Source organism: Hyaena hyaena, unplaced genomic scaffold (genome assembly GCF_003009895.1).
Source record: "Hyaena hyaena isolate Hyena2069 unplaced genomic scaffold, ASM300989v1 scaffold_1232, whole genome shotgun sequence".
Taxonomy (NCBI): Eukaryota; Metazoa; Chordata; class Mammalia; order Carnivora; family Hyaenidae; genus Hyaena; species Hyaena hyaena.
This window is the reverse complement of record NW_024081866.1, coordinates 427565-453060: the sequence shown is the minus strand read 5'-3', so window position 1 is coordinate 453060 and position 25496 is coordinate 427565. Positions and strand designations below refer to the sequence as shown.

General features: G+C 34.1%; 1 protein-coding gene across 1 annotated transcript in view; it reads left to right on the top strand.

Moving 5' to 3' along the window:
• Positions 1–25496, top strand: part of WDR36 (WD repeat domain 36) — a 41420-nt gene that overhangs the window by 4943 nt on the left and 10981 nt on the right. Inside the window, exons 3-16 of the mRNA XM_039222985.1 lie at positions 275–375; positions 4955–5072; positions 6023–6155; positions 7821–7875; positions 9486–9618; positions 9900–10075; positions 10393–10513; positions 10982–11047; positions 12344–12430; positions 13731–13876; positions 18153–18267; positions 18763–18928; positions 19144–19252; positions 21260–21339. Coding sequence (XP_039078916.1) covers positions 275–375; positions 4955–5072; positions 6023–6155; positions 7821–7875; positions 9486–9618; positions 9900–10075; positions 10393–10513; positions 10982–11047; positions 12344–12430; positions 13731–13876; positions 18153–18267; positions 18763–18928; positions 19144–19252; positions 21260–21339 — 1606 coding nt within the window. The remainder of the gene's footprint in view (positions 1–274; positions 376–4954; positions 5073–6022; positions 6156–7820; positions 7876–9485; positions 9619–9899; positions 10076–10392; positions 10514–10981; positions 11048–12343; positions 12431–13730; positions 13877–18152; positions 18268–18762; positions 18929–19143; positions 19253–21259; positions 21340–25496) is intronic.

Sequence of the window (25496 nt, the reverse complement as noted above, 5' to 3'; positions counted from 1 at the left end):
TCTTTAGGATTATATTTTTATGTCTGTAAATATTAGACATTACTTCTCTTAGGGAAGATCAAGGTGATTTAATATTCTCAGTCTGGTAGTTATTAGAAATGTAAAATAACATTGAAGTCAAATTTATACTGATTATTAGCTTTTATTCATATATCTACACATACATACATATTTTTTAATTATAGCCATGAAAAATGGTATATGTATACTTGAGATTTCTCTCTGTGCCAAGATCTTACAATTTCTTATTTCTTTTATATTTCCTTTTACCTAGGTAACTCTGTCCCACAGGATATCTGCTGTATGGCAGCTGATGGGAGGCTAGTCTTTGCTGCTTATGGGAATGTTTTCTCTGCATTTGCCCGTAATAAAGAGGTTTGTATCCCTGAACTATTTTAAATGTGTTTTTGCAGTCAATAGTTAATTGCCATGAAAGCAGAGGGAACTTTAATGTTGTTGTTCTTCAACTGGGACACTCTGGACGTGTACTCCTTTTATTTTAAACATTTATTGGGTTTTTCTGGAGGAAGAGAAAGTTGATTTTATCAAATTTTCAAAATTAGTTAAAACTGTTACTTCAGTTTTCTTCATCAGGGTTGAACATTGGAATTATTTGAGCAGCTTCTTCAAAATTTTCCCACCCAGTTGGGTTCCATCTCCTGAGCTTTCTACTTTGTATTTTTGGGTGGGGTAGGACTCAGAAAATGCTTTTGAAAATTCTTTCCCAGGAGATTTTTTTTTTCTCTTTTTAAATCCAAGTTAGTGAACATATAGTCTAATAATGATTTCAGAAATAGAATTTAGAGATTCATACTAACATGTAACACCCAGTGCTCATCCCTGCAAGCGCCCTCCTTAATGTCTGTCACCATTCACCACCACCTGCCAGCAACCCTCAGTTTGTTCTCTGTATTTAAGGGTTCCTTATGGTTTGTCTCCCTCTCTGTTTTTATCTTATTTTTGCTTCCCTTCTCCAATGTTCATCTGTTCTTTGCCTTAAATTCCACATATAAGTGAATCATTTTTTTATCTTTCTCTGACTTATTTCACGTAACATAATATACACTCTAGTTCCATCCACGTCATTGCAAATGGCAAGATTTCATTCTTTTTGATTGCCAAGTAATATTTTCCATTGTATATATACACCATATCTTCTTTATCTATTGTTCAGTCAGTGGACTTTTGGGCTCTTTACATACTTTAGCTATTATTGATAGTGCTGCTATAAACATTGGGGTACATGTGTCCCTTCAAATCAGAATTTTTGTATACTTTGGATAAATACTTAGTAGTGTAATTGCTGGGTCATAGGGTAGTTCTATTTTTAATTTTTTTGAGGAACCTCCATACTGTTTCCAGAGTGGCTGCACCAGTTTGCATTCCTACCAGCAGGGCAAAAGGGTTCCTCTTTCTCCACATCCATGTCAGCATCTGTTGTTGCCTGAGTTGTTAATGTTAACCATTCTGACAGATAGAAGGTGTCATCTCATTGTGGTTTTGATTTGTATTTCCCTGATGATGAGTGATGTTGAGCATCTTTTCATGTGTCTGTTAGCCATATTTTCATTGGAAAAGTGTCTATTCATGTTTCTTGCTCATTTCTTCACTGGATTATTTATTTTTTGGGTGTTGAGTTTAGTAAGTTGTTTCTAGATTTTGGATACTAACCCTTTATCCAATATGTTACTTGTAAATATCTTCTATTCCTTCCATTGCCTTTTAGTTTTGCTGACTGTTTACTTCACTGTGCAGAAGCTTTTTATCTTAATGAGGTCCCAGTAGCATTTTTGCTTTTGTTTCCTTTGTCTCCAGAGACCTATCAAGTTAGAAGTTACTATGGCTGAGGTCAAAGAGGTTGTTGCCTGTTTTCTCCTCTAGGATTTTGATGGCTTCCTGTCTTACATTTAGTTCTTTCATCCATTTTGAGTTTATTTTGTCTATGGTGTAAGAAAGTAGTCCAGGTTCATTCTTCTGCATGTCTCTGTCTAGTTTTCCCAACACCATTTACTGAGGAGACTGCCTTTTTTCTATTAGATATTCTTTCCTGCTTTGTCAAAGATTAGTTGGCCATACATTTGTGGGTCCATTTCTGGGTTCTCTATTCTGTTAAATTGATTGATATATCTGTTTTTGTGCCAGTACCATGCTGTCTTGATGATTATAGCTTTGTAATACATCTTTAAGTCCAGTATTGTCATGCATCCTGCTTTGGTTTTCTTTTTCAGCATTACTTTGGTTATTCGGGGTCTTCTCTGGTTCCATGCAAATTTTAGACTGTTTTTTTCTAGCTCTGTGAAGAATACTGGTTTTATCTTGATAGGTATTGTATTGAATATGTAGATTAAGTTGGATAGTATTGACATTTTAACAATATTCTTCCAATGCATGACCATGGAATGTTTTTCCATTTCTTACTGTTCTCTAGTTTTCAGAGTACAGATCTTTTGCCTCCTTGGGTAGATTTATTCCTAGGTATCTTAAGGTTTTTGGTGCATTTGTAAATAGGATTGATTCCTTGATTCTGTTTTCTGTTTCTTCATTATTGGTGTATAGAAATGCAACAGATTTCTGTACATTGGTTTTATATCCTGTGACTTTGCTGAATTCATATATCAGTTGTAGTGGTTTTTTGGTTGAATCATGTAGTCTGCAAAGAGTGAAACTTTGACATCCTTCTTGCTGATTTGGATGCCTTTGATTTCTTTTGTTGTCTGATTGCTGAGGCTAGGACTTCTAACACTGTATTGAATAACAGTGGTGAGAGTGGACATCCCTGTTGTGTTTCTGTCCATAGGGGAAAAGCTCTCAGTTTCCCCCCTTTGAGGATGATATTAGCTGTGGGCCTTTCATATATGGCCTTATGATCTTGAGGTATGTTTCCTCTATCTGTACTTTCTTGAGGGTTTTTATCAAGAAAGGATGCTGTATTTTGTCAAATGCTTTTTCTGCATCTATTAAGATCATGTGGTTCTTATCCTTTTATTAATGTGATATATCACAATGATTGATTTGTGGGTATTGAACCAGCCCTGAATTCCAGGAATAAATCCCACTTGATCCTGGTGAATAATTCTTTTAATGTATTGTTGGATTTGATTTGCTAGTATCTTGAGAATTTTTGCATCCATGTTCATTAGGGAAATTGGTCTATAATTCTCCTTTTTAGTGGGGCCTTTGTCTGGTTTTGGAATCAAGGTAATGCTGGCCTCGTAGAATGAGTTTGGAAGTTTTCCTTCCATTTGTATTTTTTGGAACAGCTTAAAGACTTAATTCTTCTTTAAATGTTTGGTAGAATTCTACTAGATAGCCATCCAGCTCTGGACTCTTGTTTTGTGGGAGATTTTTTTATTACTGATTCAATTTCTTTACTCGTTATGGATCTGTTCAAATTTTCTGTTTCTTCCTGTTTCAGTTGTGGTAGTTTATATGTTTCTAGAAATTTTCCATTTCTTCCAGATTGCCCAATTTGTTGGCATATAATTGCTCATAATACTCTCTTTATTGTTTGTATTTTTGTGGTGTTGGTTGTGATCTCTCTGCTTTCATTTGTGATTTTATTTATTTGGGTCCTTTCCTTTTTCTTTTTGATCAGTCCTACTAGGGGTTTATCAATTTTAAATCTTTCAAAGAACCAGCTCCTGGTTTCACTGATCTTTTCTACTATTTTTTTGACTTCGCCGTCATTGATTCCTGCTCTAAAATCATTACCCTTCTTCTGCTGTTTTGGGCTTCCTTTGCTGTTATTTTTCAATGCTTTTAGGTGAATGGTTAGGTTGTATATTTGAGACCTTTCTTCTTTAGGAAGGCCTGGATTGCTACATACTTCTCTCTTATAGCACCTTTGCTGCATCCCTGAGGTTTTGGACTGTCATATTTTCATTTTATTTCTGCCACTGCTTTATACGGATTGATTTTTTTCATTATGAACAACTCAGCCCATGACTCCTTTTCTAAGAACCAAGTGGTTGTTTTCTATAGAGAGAAAACTAGATTCTCTGTTTTCTACACTGGTGAGGAACAGTCTTTTCTTAATCTTTCATTTGGTTTCTAAGTTTGTTCTGGAAAAACTGCCTTGAGAGATGACCTGGCTCTGATGGTCCAGAATGAAAGGGGAAGTGGCAGTACGGCCTCCTAGATAGCCAAGCATTCATATCAGTGTACTTGTCAAAGTCTGACTTGGACTGACATTTGTTCCCAGAGTCCTCCATCATGCCTGTGGCAAAGGAAGGCAGTTTACCTGCGGAGTTCTTTAATGGGACTTTGATTGGATTTTTAGAGTCAGGAAAAATGTCCATTTTTTGTTGTTGGTGTTGTTGTTTGTTTTTTTACAAAATACCACAGTTGGTAGCTTTCCCTGGAAAATACATATAGAGAGAAAGTAAGGGTGGCAAAACATTAGAGATTAATGGTAGGAAGCTGTTACCACTTCTAGGGCCAAAAGGACAAGGAGGAGAAATAGCGTTTCTGGAATCTAGTGAGAACTGAAACCACGGAAAAAGGGGCTGCAATTCCTGAGGAATGCAGTTACTATAAGGATAACGTCTCTATGTGTCAAAACAGAAGTGCTGCATCCTCCCTGTCTCATCCAGAAGTCAGCTGATGAGGGAGCTTGTAGAGTCAGCCTTCTAGAAAGTAACCATTTTTCAGGATGCTTGGAATTGTGCTGGTTGGATTGGGTGAATTACCCAGCTGTGTGTGTGTCTTCCCTAAGCTCAGTTGGGAGGCTGAGCTCTAGAGAGATCATTTCTGTGTTTCTAGTTGATGCTTCCTTATTGGACTGGCTGAGGGAGCAGGTGAAAATGCCTGATTAATCTAACCTTGGATAATCAGAAGTTGGATCACATTTCTTAACAAAAGCATCTTTAGGATTAGCATGTTTTTGGTTAATATGAATAATATTAAATGTTGAATGAGTTATAACATGAAATTCTTTTGAACTTTAACATTGTAGGTAGTACATACCTTTAAGGGTCATAAAGCAGAAATCCATCTGTTACAACCCTTTGGAGATCACATTATCTCTGTTGATACTGACAGCATTCTTATTATTTGGCATATATATTCCGAAGGTAAGATTGAGACAATTATTGCATTATTTTGGGGGATAGTATGTAGCTAAAATTAAAAACCTATGTAAACACAACTTCCATGTCAGGCTTTACATGTAATCAGAAAACATTTTAGACTCTTTATATGAGGAAGAAGGTTCTAAGTAAAAAATGTACAAATAATTTTAGTCAGCTAGCTGAGCTAACTACAGTATTGATAACCTGTTTATCTCAGCTAATACATTTTCCATTGCAGTTCTCCAAATTCAGTGACATGTTAATTATTTTCTCTGTAGAGTGCATTTTGGTATATGATTACACCTGAGTAATTCTTGGTTTGTATTTCAAATTTCTGTAAAGGAGATTATGGTAGTAAATTTGAAGATCTTCTAATCTAAAGAAAAGTTTACATCCTTTTTCTAAGAACATGAGTCAGTGTTCCTTACTTGTGATAGTCTAATACAGTGGTACTGAGCTATGTTCGGTGGAAATGTATGAGAAGCACTGTTTCACCAAGCACTTAGTTTTACCAAGGTTTACCTCTTACTTTTTACATCTTTGAGTGGCCCATCAATCTCCCTAGATATTTGGCCTTTCACTCCATGGAAGAGCTCAGCATAAGCACTTCACTTGGAATATTCACTCTGCCTCTTGATCAGATTATAAAAATAGTAAGGCTGATCCCTTTTTTTAAGCCTTATTTTTTATCCCTATAAAGCAACTCAACAATAAGTGAAATTTTTAATAGTACTGATATCAGAGTTTTAGAAAACTTTTGACAGTCTAAATTACATTTACAAGTTGCTCCTCATCACATTTGTTTAATTTTTCAAGGAATGTGTAAAGGTTAGTATGCAAGTCTTTGATTTATATTAGAACATAAATCTTTGATATGGTAGATTTACTTTAAGGGTAGATATATGGGTATATGAAAAATAATTACATGTTGTTTATAACTTTCACTTTTGTAGAGGAATACCTGCAATTGACTTTTGATAAATCGGTATTTAAAATTTCTGCAATTTTGCACCCAAGTACCTACTTGAATAAAATACTTCTTGGAAGTGAACAAGGAAGCCTACAGTTGTGGAATGTAAAATCCAAGTAAGCACTTTAAAATATAACATAGGCGGTTCCCATCTTATCCTTATCTACTATTCCCTAATGCATACTTAAGTCTCCCAATTCTCCTGTCTTTATATGTTTACCTGGAGGGCCTTCTATAAACATACCTACTTTTGGAGTTGTTACTCACAGTATGACATAGGCAAAAGGTGGCATGTGGTCCTGTCACATGGTAGGCAGCTTCATAAATACCTGTTGAAAAGTGTGCGCTAAAGGCCCTAATCTCTAAGGAATCCATATAACTATAGAGAAGCCTCTAGTAAAGTAACATAAGATAAGAAAATACTTATGTGTTGGCCACTAGACAGCATCTAGTTTTCAATAAACTGAAAAGGTAGGAGAAGGCAAAGTCAATCAGTATTAATTTGGTTCTAACATTTGGAATCATTTTCAGGGTAAAAGTAGTTTTATGATCAACCACAAACTTGTTGAACATCTACTATAATAGTGGTATAGCTGGAGGGCTAGATAAATGATTTTGAATACCTTTACCTGTTACTTGAACATTTATGGAGAAAAAAGTGGTAGCTCAGTCTTTGTATAGGATGAAAAAGACAAAAATATTTGACTATCCAAACTGTACTTTCTAAAGCTCTCCTGAATTTGAAAGGGAAAGTAAGATTATTAAAGGTTTAAGATTTATCCTTGTTTGTAGTTTTAAATCAGTGTTTTCATTCAGTTTAGCAGATATCATTCACTACGTACCCTTATCAGCTTGGGGATAATGACAGAAGTATTGTCTCTGCTCCTACATTATATATTGAGGCTCTTTATGTGATGTTCACACACTATTGTACATTAAATATTCCTTGGATAATCATTGAGTAAACTAATCTGTGTCCACTTACTGAATTTACTACATGATTTAGTATTTATTGAATATCATTGTAACTATTTCAGAATCTTTGTTTCTTCATAGCCTTATTTATCATTTGTGGCTTGATTCTATAATTTAGAGCAGCATCACTATTGTCCTGTAACAGTAATATAACAGAAGTGTCATATTCCCTATGGTAATATTTTTCTAGAAATACATTGCAGTGAAAAAAACAAGATCAGGGGCACCTGGGTGGCTTAGTCGGTTAAGCGTCTGACTTTCGCTTAGGTCATGATCTCGTGGTTTGTGGGTTCGAGCCCCGCGTCGGGCTCTGTGCTGACTGCCAGCTCAGAGCCTGGAGCCTGTTTCNAAATAAAACATTAAAAAAAAATTAAAAAAAAAAAAAAAAAAAAAACAAGATCTATCTACATTCTGAGATGGTTTTTTGTTATAGTCTGTAATATAAAATGATTTTTAGTCTTGTATTTTTTTTCTATTTCTTAAAGAATTGGCATAGTATAGTAGTTACTAACAGCATGGGGCATAGGATCTGGAATTGGTTTGTCTGGGCTCTTTGAATTATTAGCCACATAACCTTAGCTTAATTGTTTCACATAACTAAGTTTCTTACTTTCTTGTCTGGAGACTGGTGATTATCTACCTCATGGAATTGTTTTTTGAGTATTAAATAGTTAATATATATATACTTGGAATAGTGTGGGGCAGAGTAACAACTTAAATATCACCCATTATTATTTTGCTTTTTAACATCCAGTCGATTTTGTTTCCCTAAAAATAAAAACTTTGAACTGTTTTTCTTCCTGTAGTAAGCTTCTATATACATTTCTGGGATGGAAAATTGGAGTAACAGCTCTTCAGCAGGTTAGTATTTTTCTATTAAGTCAAAGAAGAAATGAAGTGTGATCTTTCCATTTTAGAGATCAACCGTAGTTTTTAGACCTAAAGATAAAAATAATACATAAACTAGTTTATTTTTATTAATATTGCCCTAAAAAGTAGTGTTTTGGAAATGTCATTGATAAAAGAACAAACCTTTTGTCTGTCAACATTTATGGAAATCTTTTTGCCTGGAGTTAGGCTCTAAATCTATGGTTGCTGTGGAACAGTCTTTACTCATCATTTTGAAAAAATTTTTTTTAAAGTTTTATTATTTCTGAGAGAGGGAGAGAGACAGTGTGAGCAGGGGAGGGTCAGAGAGAGGAGGGGATACAGAATCTGAAACCGTCTCCAGGCTCAGAGCTGGCTATCAGCACAGAGCCCGATGTGGGGCTCGAACCCACTAACCGTGAGATCATGACCTGAGCCAAAGTCGGACACTTAACCGACTGAGCCCCCAGGCGCCCCAGTTTACTATCATTTTGTAAGCGTATAGTCTAGTGCCTTGTGCAGAGTGGTGATGATGGAGATGAGTTAGTTGTTCAGTACGGCAAGGGAGATTATACGTCATACAGAGAAATTTGTCAGAATTTTGAGAGTTGTAGTTTGGAATAATTGGGACCCAAATCCTAATATTTCATTAATTGGACTTTTCCATAAATAACTCCTTTTGTTTTCATGCGTCTGCAGAACATGTATGAATGAATGAATGACTGAAGGTCTGCAGAGAATCTTACATTGGACACATACACTGCCAGTGTACCCTTGTCCTTCTAAATATCTGTTGCTTATCCCTGCCCAGTTTATATTTATTCTTTCATTCTCTCTTACAACCATCAACCTTGCTGTGCTTTTGCCTACCCATAAGACCCTGAGGTATCAGATGATTAGGTCCCTTGAGGGCAAGGAATCATACTTGTTTTAGTAGCCCCAGAGTCTCATGCATAATGGTCACATAATGGTAAATTAATAAAATGTTTAGCCTGATTCTATTCTGCAATGGCATTGGACATTGATCTTCTGTTCTAAAATACAAAAACTTATTATAGAGCCTATATATAAGACCATTGTATAACATGAAGATTATATTCATAAAATATTAGAGCTAGAACAGACTAATTGTAAAACTTTTTGCCTTTTAATATATTTTATAGGTTTTTGTTTCCTTGGATAAAGAATTGTCCACTTCCTTTATAGTTGGCCTTTTATGTTGCCATGCATATCGCCTTTATATGCTTTCTAAGAGTTGTATCTCTTTTGTTTTCTTTCCAGTCACTGATGTGTAGTGTTTTCATATGTCAGGTTCCTTTTATGGCTGTTTTCTTACTGAGTCAGCTGTGTTTGGGGATGAGGAAGTTGATGGTGACTACCAGATTTGTAGCTGGGAAGTAACTTGGGAAAATCATTCCTAAATATTTCCATATGAACTAACAAAGTATGCTAGAATGGTAATTCTTCGTAGGGTTTTTTTTTTTTTTTGCCATCATCAGGAAGATATTCCATAATTTCTTTTACGTAAGTAATGATGCATAACATAAGGATTACTGAAGCTATTTTGACTAAGAAAATAAAAAGTTGAACAATTTAATTTTCAGGCACCAGCTGTGGATGTTGTTGCTGTTGGTCTTATGTCAGGTCAGGTCATCATTCACAACATTAAATTTGATGAAACATTAATGAAGTTTCGTCAAGACTGGGGACCTATTACTTCAATTTCATTTCGTACAGGTAACTGTTCATTTATTTATTGATAAGAGTTAAGAATGTTTAAAATGTATACTTCGAAGCTTACCAACATTTTCCAAATGGATGTTTTCTTGCAAGTTAATGTACTTAATAGAAATAAGTGAAATACTGTGTTACAAATAGCCATAGGGATATGGGTAGATTATAGGTGTATAGTTTTTTTCTAAATTTGTTTATGGATTAAAGGGATGGAGAGAAGAATTGTTAAGTTTGGTTGTTTTATGCTGCATGTGTTTCTTATTGTATTTTATTTTTAATAACAGATGGTCATCCAATAATGGCAGCTGGAAGCCCATGTGGCCATATTGGACTCTGGGATCTGGAAGACAAAAAGTTAATCAATCAAATGAGAAATGCACATTCTACAGCAATTGCCGGACTGACATTTCTCCATAGAGAGCCACTTCTTGTCACAAATGGTGCTGACAATGCTCTGAGGGTATTATGATTACTGTTGTTATTTCCCTGGCATTTACCCTTGAGGTTATTGCAAGCCTGTTTTAATGTATCAGCCTGAAACCTAGAAGATGAAAGGAAAATGGATACCATAATAGTATAGATGAAACAAAAAGCACAGCAGGTTACATGACTGCAGTGAAGTGAGAAAGGGTTACAGTTCATCTCTCCCCAGCCCCTTCTCCAGGGTCAGTAGACTGGCAACCACTACCCAGTGCCAGTTGATATGTGTAGATGATCTGATGCTTGCAGATCACTTAACACTTTGTGAAAGAACCTTACCTTTTTATTTCTTGGCAGATATGGATATTTGATGGTCCCACAGGTGAAGGCCGGCTTCTGAGATTCAGAATGGGACATAGTGCTCCTCTCACCAAAATCAGATATTATGGACAAAACGGACAGCAGATTCTTAGTGCAAGTGAGTTTCTGCTTTGTGTGATTAGTTTATTCCAGAAAGTATTGAGAGCAGGGTGCTAAATAATTATTAGGTTTGGTATGAATGAATTTTCAAATTCAAATACCCTTTGAGTGATTTGGAAATCTGGGTAAATGAGATTCTTTTTGAATTCTTCAGGAAGCACTGTAGATATTATCTTCATTTGGAGTATTATTTTATATACCGATCCTCACAGACAGGTGATCAGATTCTGAAACTGTAGCCCTTACCAAGTCTAATAATCTGCTGAAAATTATTAGTACCTCGTATTATCCTTTGTTCTTACTAAATGGCATTCTGTGCACAGGTGAGTATTATAATGAAGTAGTTGCAATTTAGCTCTCCTTTTAAAGTATCCCAAACTGTACTTCAAGTTTTAAGAATCTATAAGATTCAAATGATCCGTTGTTTTGATGAAGTTTGATAGTTATTTTCTTTATATATCAACAGGTCAAGATGGAACTCTTCAATCATTTTCCACAATACATGAAAAATTTAACAAGAGTTTGGGACATGGTAGGTCATTTGCAAGATGGAAAAAAAAACTGCTTGTCACAAAAGAAACATTTCAAGATACTTATACTGTGAGACAACCAGAGGAGGCTTCATTGATAAATTCCTTTTTTCTTGGATGAAATTTAAAAACCCTTGTGTGAAGAGTAATAGAAAGATTTTTAACATCAGTATTGCTATAGAAGTGGTTGAGGGCTGCTTTAAGGTTGTTGAAAAGAATGAAGACATCTTGGGTGGTAAAAACATACTGCTGCCACCCAGAAGACCTGGATGATCTAACTGGAGCTACATGTAGAGTGCAGGATTTTAAACATGGACGGGATAGTAGAGAAGAAAGCGGCAAAGTAATCAGTGTCCTATCTTTGCAGAAAGAACTTGCTTTATTCTGTATTTTTTCCTATAGTTTCCAGCATTTGTGAGATTTTATATATTGGAAAATGTTTTTCCATTTTATTCATAAATACCCCTCCTTTTAGCTACTATCCCGGCTATTCATGAATGTATATACTTTCAGATGAGTGTTAAGATCTTTTTATTTTTTTAAGGATTTGTTTTTAATCAGCATCCAAAGTAATATTTTTAGAAATTAAGTTGAAGAGATTTGATATCTTTATGAATCTTCACATCTAGGGATATGATATATCCTCATGCAAGTTGTTTTTTTATTTTCCTTAGAGCTTTAATGAAATTTTTTTGGTGGTTTTTTTTTTGTTGTTGTTGTTGTTTTTTTTAGTTTTCCTCCTGTTGGTCTTACATATTTGAGATTATTCAGTGGTATCTTATGTATTTTTTATAATTTGCTAAATTTTTTTTGCTGGTGTTATAGATACAATCTTTGTTCATTTTATCTCTATCTGCAATGTTTAGTAATATATAAGAATATGTAATATGTTGTAATTACTAAATAATGATTATAATGATATTAAATACTATTGCATTTTAGAAACTCACTGTTTTTATTGGTTCTGTATTTGGTCCAGTGAAATGATTATTACTTCTAATTATTATTTGGTTGTTTCTCTTGATTGACATGACTATGACCATCATATCATCTGTAAAAACTAATTTTTTCCTTTGTTTTTCAGTTATTTATATCTCATGGTTTATTTTCTTATCTAATTACATAGAGTAAATTTCAAAAATGATTATGTAATAGCGGTAAAAACATCATCTTTATTTGATTCCTGACTTAAATAAGAATATCTTGAATTTGATAGTTGACAAGGAATAGCCTCTCTTTTATGTTCATTTTTCAGTGAGAAGAATTCATAGTTATGTTCTTCTCTCCCTCAACTCCAGGATTAATAAATAAAAAAAGAGTCAAACGTAAAGGACTTCAAAATGCCTTGTCAGTAAGACTTCCACCCATCACAAAATTTGCAGCTGGTAGGTAACTTAACACTGTGTTCCAAGAAATTCTACTTTTCTATTTTTCCTACTATTTTTAAATTTTCTTCATTTTAAAGACTGTTTTTGCAGATACTAATAAGCATTCAGAGGTAACCCAAGTCCATACTAAACTAACACGAAGATGAAAAAAGAGTTATTTATAATTTGAAATTATCTTTTAATTTCAGGTTTTGTTCCTTATGAGACCTGTTAATAAACAGGATTTGGTATTTCATTTGTAGCTCTTCTTTTTATTCTATTATATGTCTGGTATAATGTAAGTCACTAATATAAAAAGGTATGAATGAAGAACATAAAGTTATAATTTAATCAAAATGGGAATACACTAAGGTCCTAATATGCTACATCATTCAAGTGGTGTTTCATTCAAAGAATTGATTTTATGAAAAATGTGGATAATATGGTGGGATTATTGAGTGAAAACTACCACAGAAATAAGGTACCATTTTCATTTTGACGTATTATATCAACCTGGTGATGGTTTCTTTCCTTTTTTTTTTTTAAACTTTAATTTTGACCACCCTGCTTTCCATTTTTTATCTTAGAGCCTGAGTGATGTAAGACAACTGAATCATGTCACTCACCTGCTTAAAAATCTTTCAGAGGCCCCTTATTGCCTGTAAGATGTAATCACCTCTTATGAACATGGCTTTCAAGACTCTGATATGGCCCTAGTTGCTTTGCCCACTTCACATCCTTCTCCAGAAATGCATCACTTACTTCTTTTTGTTCAAGTTACTCTTGAACCTTTGTGCCCCCTGCACCCAATTAATTGCTCTCTGTTTAATTGCTTCTTTCAGGGAGCCACTTACTGCTGGGCTCAAGTCTTAGTACTGAGTGCTACTATAAGACACTATCATTCTTTATTATAATTTCTTCTAATCAGAATTATTTTTAAATTTTTTTAAAGCTTATTATTTATTTCTGGGAATGAAAGAGAGTGTGTGAGCAGGGGAGGGACAGAGAGAGAGGGAGAGAGAGAATTTCAAGCAGGCTCCTTACTGTCAGCACAGAACCCGACGTGGGGCTCAAACCCACAAAGTGTGAGATCGTGACCTGAGCTGAAATGAAGCTTAAGCAACTGAGCCACCCAGGTGCCCCCAGAATTTCTTGTTAGATTGGAAGTTCATTGCTATCCAAAATTACCTGTACACCATCAGTCCTTAGTGCCTAGTGATAACATAGAATATTATATGTTTAATAAGTAATAGGTAAATGTTTAATAAGTAATACGGAATGAATAATAATTTGATATATGCTTTTCATTATGTTCTAGAGGAAGCTCGTGAAAGTGACTGGGATAGTATCATTGCTTGCCATCAAGGTAAACTATCTTGTTCAACCTGGAACTATCAGAGATCTACAATAGGTGCTTACTTTCTCAAGCCAAAAGAGCTGAAGACAGATGACATAACTGCAACAGTAAGTGAGCTTGACCTTGTGGATAAGAGCATTTTCTTCTGGAAAACTGTCCTGTGGCAATCTCGTTATACTCAAGTTTATTAATGATCCTATTGGTTGAAAAAACAGTTTAACATTTTGAAATTATTCCTTAATAGTGTTAAGTTGTCCAACTATAGAGAATTAGTTTAGGTTTAAGTTAAGTTTTGCTTAATTAGATGTAGTATATTAGTTGCTTTAGTAGTTTTCTAATTAATGTAGGATTACTCAGAATACCTTTTGAAGATGAATTCAGCATTTATCAATGAACTTTCTTACCTTAATTATGTTGATTATACAGTACTGTATTTAATGAATGTGACTCATAAGGTTTCTTTCTTGATTTCTTTTGATATAGGAGTAAGATTTAGCTAACTCTTTAATGATTTACAGATATAGAAGTTATTTAAAACCTTTATTTTCTTAAATTTGTTTCTTGAGAAGGGCCTTTTAGAGAAATTCTAATTGAGTTCTAAGCCTTTCTTAAGTACAACATATATTTAATTTATTTTATTTTTGAGAGAGAGAAGAAGAGAGAATTCTAAGCAGGCTTCACACTCTTGGTGCAGAGCGCGATGCCAGGCTCATACTCGCAAACTATGAGATCATGACCTGAGCCGAAACCAAGAGTTGGGACACTTCACCAACTGAGCCACCCAGGTGCCCCTTAAATACAGCTTTTAAATGCCAGTGTTTACTTAAAAGTTTACTCCTCTTAAGAAATTTTGTTTTTGTTTGCTTTTGTTAATATGTTAGTCTACTTCTATTGCCTTTAGATTTTCAGATCTGAAGAAGCGATGCCAAATTTGGTTTGCAGAATCATTGTTTCTGCTTTTTGGGGTGTTGTTGTTGTTTTAGTGAAAGAGAGAAAAAGAGAGAGAAAGCACACATCTGTGTGGGGAGGGGCAAAGGCAGAGGGAGACAGAGAATCTTATGCAAGCTCTGTGCCCAATGTGGAGCCTAACGCAGGGCTCTATCCTAGGACTGTGAAATCACCACCTGAGCCAAAAGCGAGAGTTGGACGCTTAGTTGACTGAGTCACCCAGGTGCCCTGCTTCTACTTCTTAAGAAACAATTTTATTAATATAATTTACAAACCATACAATTCTCTTTTAAAGTGTTCGGTGATTTTTAGTATATTCATAGGATTGGGAAATCATCACTAAAATCTAATCAGTCTAATTTTAGAATATCCTTATCAACTCAGAAAGAAACCCCATTCTCACACTTCCCCTTCCCTTCTCCCTAACCTAGGTAACCACAGTCTGCTTTTTATTTCTTTGATTTTCCTATTCTGGGCATTTAATGTAAATGGAGTCATACAATACACAGTCTTTCTGATTGGTTTCTCCATCACTTAGCGTAATGTTTTCAAAGTTTATTCATGCTATAGCATTTATAATATACTTTACTCATTTTATTGTGAATAATACTACTGTTTGTGTAGAAACCACATTTTATTTAGCCATGGAGCAGTTGATGCCGTTTATGTTGTTTCTACTTCTTGACTCTTATAAATAATGTTAACATTAGTCATTGTAGTAGGATTTTCACCAAGGGAGTCATGACACCGAGGTTTTTCTTTCCAGAAGTAACTTTATTTGTGCCAGCACTGCTCAGTTGTGTTTATACCTGAAGAACTGAGCCCTGAACGCCACATGGCATAGTTTTTTGTACATTTTCTATTTTTTTTTTTTTTTTGTCTATTATATATGGTAACACACAAACATGCAGTCTGATTAAGTGGTCTCATGTTATAACATCATGAAGAATATTGTTGTCACATGTGCACATAGCCAGGTTGTCTTGAGGTTTTGTGTTTTTTTGTTTTGTTTTGTTTTCCAATTCCTTAGAGAGGAGACCCTAGGACACAAAAGGTTTTATGTCAACATATGTTTTTGTTTTTCTGAATATATACCTAGGACTAGAATGGTTGCTCATAATGGAACTCTGTTTAACATTTGTGAGGAGCTGCCAACCTGTTTTCCAAAGTGGCTGTAACTTTTTATACTCCCACTAGCAATGTATAAGTGTTTCAGTGTCTGTACATTTTAGCCAACGCTTATGATTGTCTGCTCTTTTGATTATTGCCCTCCTGGTTGGTATGAAATAGTATCTCACTGTGATTTTAATTTGTGTTTCCCTAGGGACTCAATGTTCAGCCTCTTTTCATGTGTTTATTGACGATATGTCTTTGGAGAAATGTCTATTCAATTCTGTGCCTATTAAAGGGGTTATTTGTCTCTTTGTATTGAGTTGTATTAGCTCTTTATGTATTCTGGATCTAAATCCCTTATCAGATGTGTGATGTGCAGTGTTTTTTTCCCCATTCTGTGGCCTGTCATTTCGTTTTCTTGTTGATATCATTTTCAGTGTAAGAGTTTTTAATTTTGATTAAGTCCAACCCTTTTATTTTTCTTATGGTTTTTGGAAAATCATTGCCTAACCTAGGGCTATGAAGATTTACTCCTGTGATTTGTGCTAAGGAGTTTCATAGTTTTAGCTGTTACTTTTAACCTTATAATCCTTTCTGAGTTAATTTATGTGTATGGTGTATGTTGGGTTACAGGTTCATTTTTTTTACATATGAATACCTAGTTGTCTCAGTATCATTCTTCAAAAGACTTTTTCCCCCATTGAATATTCTTGGCATGCTTGCGAAAAATAAATTTGACATGAATATGAGGCTTTATTTCTAGATTCTCAATTCTATTCCATTGTCTTATATGTCTTTTTTTTATGCCAGAACCACACTGTCTTGACTGTGGTTCCTTTGTATTAAGTTTTGAAAAAAAAAAAAAAAACTGAATACTCCAAACTCTCCTTTTTTCAAGATTGTTTTGGCTATTCTAATCTCTTGCATTTCTATGTGAATTTTAGGATCCACTTGTCAATATCTTCAAAGAAAGCAGCTAGGATTTTGGTAGGGGTTTTGTTGATACCGTAAATCAGTTTGAAGAATGTTACCATATTAGTATTACTTCTGATCCATGAACATGGGATGTCTTTCCATTTATTTAGATCCTTAATTTCTGTCAGCAATATTTTGTGGTTGTCTGTTTACAAGCTTCGTATTTCTTTGGATTCCTGGTATCTTATTCCTTTTAATGCTATTATAAATGGAGTTCTTTCTTTAATTTTGTTTTGGATTGTTTATTGCTAGTGTATTGAAATATAGTTAATTTTTGTCTACTGATCTATCATGTAACCTTGCTGAATTTATCTATTCTATTTTTTAGTGAATTCCTGTTTTTTAACTTATTAAAAGAGTAATTACATAGTTGATTCTGTTTTGTACACAGCATTTTGAAAGTATGTATGCTTTGTTCTCCATAGTACAAAAATCCAGTTTTAAGCTTTTATACTATTTTCTAAACCATAGAGATTTTATCTTAAGCTTCTTAAGATTACCTGCACAGTTTTGAGTAGCTGTGGTACTAGTAGTGGTGACGATAATTACAGCTAACATTTTTGTGTGCTTACTTTCTTCTAGGCTCTGTGCCTAACAGGCACTATTCTTTTTTTAGAGAGAGAAAGCACATGTGCATATGTGAGCATGTGAGGAGAGGTGGGGCAGAGAAAGTTGGGGGAGACAGTCTTAAGCAGACTCCACGCACAGTGTGGAGCCTGACATGGGCTCAGTCTCATGATAATGAGACCTTGTCTTGAGCCAGAATCAAGAGTCATACACTTTAACTGACAGAGCCACCCAGGCACCCCTAACAGGCATTATTTTATATTATCCTTGCAACACGTCCTATGATGTTGTTTGTTGTTAGCCTCTTTTAATAGAGAATAAAGTTGAAGCTTAATATAATAATGGTGAACATCGTAAGGACATGTTTTCAGTTTTATATCTGCTGTAGAAGCAATTACATAAGGTAAGGTAAAGAAATTAGGCAATGGGATACTTTGACTCTAGCAGTGTTGTGAATAAATTAAAAATTGAAGGCCACCTGAAATAGAATTCTTCTGACTATGTAAATTTCAATTGAGTTACCTTTAGTTAGATTTTATTTTCTTGGGTAATAATTTCTGTATGCTTCTTAGAGAATGGACATAGAATCAAGCAGACATTTCATATATACCCAAGTACAATGACATTATGTTTAAGAAAATTAATGAGGCAATTTGTTTAGCATGCTTCTTTTTTTTTTTAAATGAGGTTATTAGTAGGTGAAAAGATATTTGGAAACCATGAAGTACAGTAAAAATGTTATTTTTTTGTAACATTTGTGTTTAAATTTTTTTTCCAAAGGCAGTAGATATAACTTCTTGTGGAAACTTTGCCATAATTGGCCTGTCATCAGGAACTGTAGATGTATATAATATGCAGTCTGGTATTCATCGAGGAAGTTTTGGCGAGGATCAAGGTATTGAATTTTTTTCCTTTTTCTCATTTAAAAAAAAATAATATAGATAGATACAAGGCTAATAACTGTCTCTGACGTTTATTAAATTCTTGAGTGCCAGACATTTTGCTAAGGTTGTAGATGGGTTCTCATCAACCTTGTCGTGCAGTTGCTGGCATATACTTAACTATAAACACTATGTTGAAATACTTAAAGAGAAAACGGAGTATTGGTAGATTAGGGGAAAGAAGATACTATACAAATTAAAATTTGTGTTTTCTTCCCCTTTCATTAAATAAAATCTTAAGCTTTCTGGCATCAACCTGATGGATATTATTTTAATTACAGCAGTATAATAATTTTCTCCCTATTCCCTGAAATCCAGATTAATTTCAAGATTTTAAGGGAGCTAAATAGAGGGAACTTAGATATTTAAATGAAGGAATCTTTCTTTGTGTAGTGTTCAAAGGCAGTGCCAATTCTTATTTCTTTTTCCTTTTAACATATGCTTTAAAGCTCATAAAGGATCTGTTAGAGGTGTTGCAGTGGATGGCTTAAACCAGTTGACAATTACAGCTGGTAGTGAAGGATTACTCAAGTTCTGGAACTTTAAAAACAAAATTTTAATACACTCTATGAGCCTTGATTCATCTCCGAATATGATGCTGCTACATAGAGACAGGTAAAGTTTTTCCTTTAATGATTATGGATTTTCTTTTTGATGTTTTTGGTAAAAGTCTTACATAATTTACTAAGTGAGGAAATCATACATTTAATGTAAAAGAACAGAATTTTGTTTAATTTCCCCACAGGTGTACTTGATTATTAGCAAAATCAAAATAACTGTGAGATTTTAATGTGAAAGGTTTGTTGATTTGTTCATTTGTTCATTGCTAGTGGTATTCTGGGACTTGCCTTGGATGACTTCTCCATTAGTGTTCTGGATATTGAAACTAGGAAGATTGTCAGAGAGTTTTCTGGACATCAAGGCCAAATAAATGACCTGGTAAAATGAACTTTTGATGTTTAAATAAAACTTGACTAATTTCTGTTTCTATTTAGGTTAAAATATTTCAAATAATTAAAACTATTATCCTTTAATAGCACTAAATTTTTCATGAGATCTTCAATATAAATAATTCGGAAACTAATTTTCGAAGCATAGAGTTTTAAAGAAAATTGAGAATATAAAGAAGTTTAATATTTCTCAGGGAGTTAGTGCTGTCAGATTAAAGTATAAATCTCAGAGTTTATCTTTTTCTCTTAAACTCTAAGCAAGGCTAAAATATCCTCTGGAGAATAAATGATCTATTGAAACATAAGTATATCATTTTTTACTTAGTATTAAACTAGGCTGAGAAAACTCATTTCTGATTTTCTGCATGTACAACAAATGAATAGTAGGGGACCTTGAATATCTTGTACCTGGTTTATTCTAGTGAGGTGTTATTTATAGAGTTTAGATTTCTTAACTCTAAAAGAGTTTAATCAATAAAAATGTATTTTAGCTTACTATTATGTTCTTAGTGGGATATAAGATATAATAAAAAGTACTCTAGTTTGTAAAGTACATAGTGAGGCTATGTTAAGTTTATATATTGTTATTTTTCATCAGTCACAGACACCTTGATTCACTTGAAAACAGGAAAAAATTAAAGTAAAATCTGGGCTATTTAGTGGCAATTTCAATATCTATATTTATTTATCTGTTCTTGTACCAAAAATCTGCATTTTATCCATTCCCATAAAAAAATTGGGGGAAAATGTCAGGAAATTGTGTTGTTCTGCAGATAGGAGATTGGCAGATCAACAGAATTTGTTGTGATATAATCTGTAGAAATGAGGGGAGGAGTGGAGTGATTTTGATGAAATTTTTTGATGCATTTTTAAAACCAGTCGGTGCCAGCTTGCCCTTTGTAGTTCTTTCCTTTTCAAAGGAATTTTATTATTATTTTGAATTTATATGTCTGGAATTTCTCCAAGTCAGTAATAAACTATTCCTGTTCAGTTAAATCTGTGAGCATTTAACACATGACTTTACCTATCAGAATGATTTTCCCTGTCCCTAATGTGTGTGATCCTATAAATTGAGCTCACTGCACCTTAAGGTTTGAGGTTCTGCTGTATCATTGCAACCCAGTGAACAGATTGGAGTCCTCTTATCCCAGTATCATCTGTTAATATGGACGGTCATAATCCCTCTGATGTGTTTAGACTTCTGGATGAATAACCTACCATAATAAACATTAAATCTTTTTGTTTTGGGTCTTCTTTCACATATAACCTGATCTAAGCCTTACAACACTTATGTGCTACAGGAAAGTGAGAGCTATTTATCCATTTATATCAATAGAAAAGATGTAGCTTCATTAAGGTGGCATAAGTAGTTTATTATTTGCTTTTATTTTGAAATTCTAATTACTATAGTTTTAAATTACATTTTAGAATTAAAACATCATTATAAAAGGAGATCTTTAACTGAAGCTACAAGTAAATAGAAGTTCTTCTTTAGTAACTTTAATATTTTAAGAAAGTTTGCATTCATTTTGGACTCTTAGAAAAGCCAGTTGAATATATAGTCTCTTTAGTGAAATGTAAGTTTTGTTTCTTTCAAAGAACTTTGTAACTGAAATCAGGCTAACAAAATATTTGATTAAATGTTCCAGAATAGCAGTTTTATGCTAAAAATGTCTATAGTCAGTTTGTTAACTGTCTATAAATGTAGGAGGTTATGTAGTAACAATTGAAAATTGAATGATACTGTTCATTTTAAAAACTTTTTATAATACATGTAAAAGCTTAATTTTTATTTATATCCAAACAGTGGTATATAAGAAATGTTTTTTTATAAGACACGTCAGTCTAAATTTTATTCAGACTTATTTTTTCATGAAGCCTACATCTTGTTTTCATTTCTTGCATTCTTTAGGCTGTTAAACATACAGGCACAAATATACATACGTTAATATGCACACACATTATATATGTAATCATTTTTTCTTTTAATTTGAAGGCTTTCAGTCCTGATGGTCGTTGGTTAATAAGTGCTTCAATGGATTGCACTGTTAGAACTTGGGACCTTCCATCTGGGTGGTGAGTTTCTTTTTAAACCCCTAACCTCCGTCAGAAGATTTCTTAGTCATTGTCTTTACATGTAACTTTTACCTGTAGTTAATGGTTTGTGTGCCTTTCGAATGTGAGTATATTTTGGGGTTTTTCTAACTTTATTTTATCCTTGGAGTGTTTTTGATCTCTTAAACAGCAGGGAGTAGTGCCATAAAAGATAATAGTGAGGAAAATGCAACCTCTCTAAGGTTTTCTTTACCTGCAAAATTGCAATATAGAAGTGCATTGCATAAATTTTAAGAAAGCTTATTTGACCTTTTTGATACTCCAAAATAGAGTTCAGACTTTAGGACTGCAAACTCTTACTGAGTGTCTTGTTGTTGTTGATAATTATATTTAGTTAAAGGGTCAAAAACCCTAACCTGACATTTATATATTATGTATTTTCTGTTTCTCACATACTTCTTGTTTTAGATACCTTAAAATAATGAAAATGTGTTTCATAGAATTTGGGTAAAACCCAGCAGTGTTCAGAAATCCGTTTCATAGATTGAAACTTGTTATAAAAACAGCACTTAAAGTGAAAAATTACCTACTTCTGTTACATAATTTGAACATTGGAGACCTACAGAGTGAGAACAAGGGAGCTAGGTTTGTAGTTAAGAATTATGTAGGAGTAGATAGAATTTAAAATCATATTACTTAACAGAATTCCTTAGAGTATGAAAGTAGGGATGGAAAAAGTAAAGTATGTATTTTAATAGGAACATACCATAAGGTGGGAAAAATGAGAAGGAAGATGGCACTTTTTAAACCTTGAAATATTCCTATATTATGCTCTGTCCAATTGTACTTCCTGTTTTCTCAGGAATTGATAAGTTTCTACCTGAAAGCAGTTTCACCTTTAGAAAGGAAAAACCCTGATAGGCTCATTTCCCTTTAAGTTTGGTATAGGAATGAGGCTCTGCTGTCTGTCCAGCATACATACCAGATTCGGAATATGCACAGCAAGAATGTCTATATGTACAACAAGAGTGTCTAATGGGTCCAACTCTAAGAACTAGGAATCTTTTCCATAGGTGTATCTCTCACTTAAAATATAGTAAAACAAAATCTAATTAGCTGTCCGTGTCTTCCAACTTTAAAAAGTTCACTTAAAGTTTGTACTTCCTTAATTTTTAAAACCTCCTTTTTTTGAAGGCTAGATTAGAAATACTGATTGTTGCTTCTTAGACTTTTACTATCTTCTAAAAATGAACTTTATAATTAAATTGCTTTATAGTAGGAAAGCTGTACAAGGTATATACCATTTTAGTTTCAGTTCACATTAGATGGGAGAGATGGGTTAATGTTTAATAGTACTAAACTGGCAAAATATTTGTTAAAAGTGGTAAGGGGTGCCTGGGTGGCTCAGTCAGTGAAGTGACTGGCTCTTGATTCCAGCTCAGGTCATGGTCTCACAGTACATCAGTTTGAGCCCCGCAACAGGCTCCGCGCTGACACTTCTGATCCTGCTTGGGATTCTCCCTCTCCCTCTCCCTCTCCCTCTCCCTCTCCCTCTCCCTCTCCCTCCCCCCCACCCTCAATTTCAGAATAAATTTTTTAAAAAAGTGGTAAACATGGGGCACCTGGGCAGCTCAGTTGGTTAAGCTTCTGACTTCATCTCAGGTCATGATCTCACATTTTCGAGTTTCAGCCACACTTCGGGCTCTGTGCTGACAGCTCAGAGCCTGGAGCCTGCTTTGGATTCTGTGTCTCCTTCTCTGCTCCTCCCCAACTCATGTTCTCTCTCTCTCTCTCTCAAAAATAAACAAACATTAAGTAAATAAATAGTGATAAACATGTTTGAAATGTAAGAATTAGGATCTGAAACCACTATTCAAAGCTGTCAGTCTTTGACACAACCTTTAGCTTTTTTGCTAAATTTCTTATTTCAGTAAAACGTTGAACAGATTTAAATCTGACCACTTTTCAACTCTGACCCCTTAGTTTTAGATGAACCCTGAGACAATATTAAGTGAATACAAAGGGAAACTGAGAGAAACAAACGGGCAAGAAATGAGTTAGTCATATAGAGATTGTTAAAAGAAAATCTAATAGTTTCTGTACTGATTGGACTAAAGTATATTTTAATAAAGAAAAACATAAATACTTATTTGGTTCGGCTATGAGGCAGAGTGGATGAGAAAGCTTGAAAAACAGTATCAAACAATTGTTGCTGCCTGGTTGCAACTAAGCTGACTTTTATATGTGCTTATATTTTCATCTTCCCTCATATCCTAGTAGCTGTAGGTACTCCCACTGTTTTTAGTCCCATTTTACAAATGAGGAAATGGAGGCTCAGAGAGAAGTGATTTACCCAAGGTTGCATAGTTTGTGTCATTTTGCTGTGATAAGCACAGGAGAAAGAAGCAGATTTCCCGATAATTTTGATATCAACTTTGCTTGGTTGTGTAATGTTCTGAGGATGAATTGATTTTGTAGAAGATAATAAGGATGTGAGGATCAGTATTTCCTCATACAACCCTAGGTAACCGTTGGGATTTTTTTTTTATTCTCTCTCTTTTTTTTAAAGTGTATAAATTAGTAGGGCAACCTTTGGATATTCCTAGTTCTTCTTTCAGTAAGCATTTCATCATCTACATAACATGTTAAATATTTGAAGAGTGAATTGACTTCTTATAGTCTGAAAAGTGAAACTATGAGCAAACCTTTGGGCGTGGTAACATACTTGTGTACACATCTGCAGTACGTATCTAAAACAAATCGCATAGTTTCTGAACTGTTTTCTGAAAAATGTTTTTAAAGTGCTGAACATTTTCTTGTGTTTGTAGGATTCTCAGAGAAGCAGAGTTTAAATTTTTTTCCCTGAAATTATCTGGCATCCACTTCTTACTTCTAGTTGTTTTTAATCTATTAGAGACACAGACTGAACCCCTTTGGGGTGAGAAAAATATAAAAGTGAGTAGTTAATAGAACTTTACATTTTGTTCTTTCTCACCCTCTGACCCCTGCTCTCTGTGGAGCATTATGTGAAAATAGTTGGAATACAACATTGTTTTGCATTTCTCCCTGAGGCAAAACCATCCCTTTTGTTTCTTTTCTTTTAAGAGTCTTTTGTAAGGTAATTCTGTCCCTTTGGAGATTGAACATTTAAATCCTGTCTGCATTTGCTCAGAATGTAATTGGAAATTATTTATTGTTAATCTATATATGCAAATCTATGTGCTTGAAAATCTGATCCTTTAGAATTTTATTAATGTTTGCTCAAAAAAATTACAATTTATCTGGGATTTTTCTTTTTGTGGGATTAGCAGAAGACAGTGTGGTAGGTCTGAGATTAGGTCTGTACACTTACGCATTATGAACTACGGTGGCAGTGTAAAATATGCTGTGTATGTGGAAACCATACCATTTACTTCGGTGCTTTTACATAATAGAGAGCCAATCCACCCACGGACAACAGCTGTGGGAAGTCAAGTTGCACAATGAATTCGACAAAATAATTATAGTATCAAGTATCATAAATTTGCTCAAGCATTAGACTCTCTTTTTAACAGATTATAAATGTATTAGGAAGTTTCACACACACACACACCCCCCACCCATGTAACTTTTAATGAGTAAATACTGATCAAGACAGACGAAATGACAAGATCTGAAATTGTGTTTAGGTTTAATCTTTATACGTGCTGAGATAATGTTTCTGCTCTGGGTTGTTGGCATTAAGTGAATTAGCATAAATAATTTAACTGTCTCTGCTATATAATAAGTGTTTAGCAAACGTTTCCTTTCCCTTCACGTCCCCTTGATCTAAGAATAGCCATTGTTGTGAGCTTCCAAAGTAGATTTGAACAGAAATCAGACAGGTTATTACTCATCTTTTTCCTCCATAACTAAGAATTAAACAGCAGTCAATGTCCGGAGCATGCTTCAGTATGTGTCTTCAGTGCTCCTAATTTGTTTTCCTATCTTTCATTCATTATTTAAAGTTTACATTTTTAATCACTCTGAGCAAATTGAGAAAGATTTTATCATGAAAAAGTCACTTAATGTCGCCAACTGGAGAGTCTTCATTTACATTTGAGCTGCTTAGATTATGTTCCATGCATCACCAGTGTGGACATCCTCTGGGTCTGTATATTGCTCTTGAGCTTTATTGTGTCTTTAGTTTCAGTAGTGGT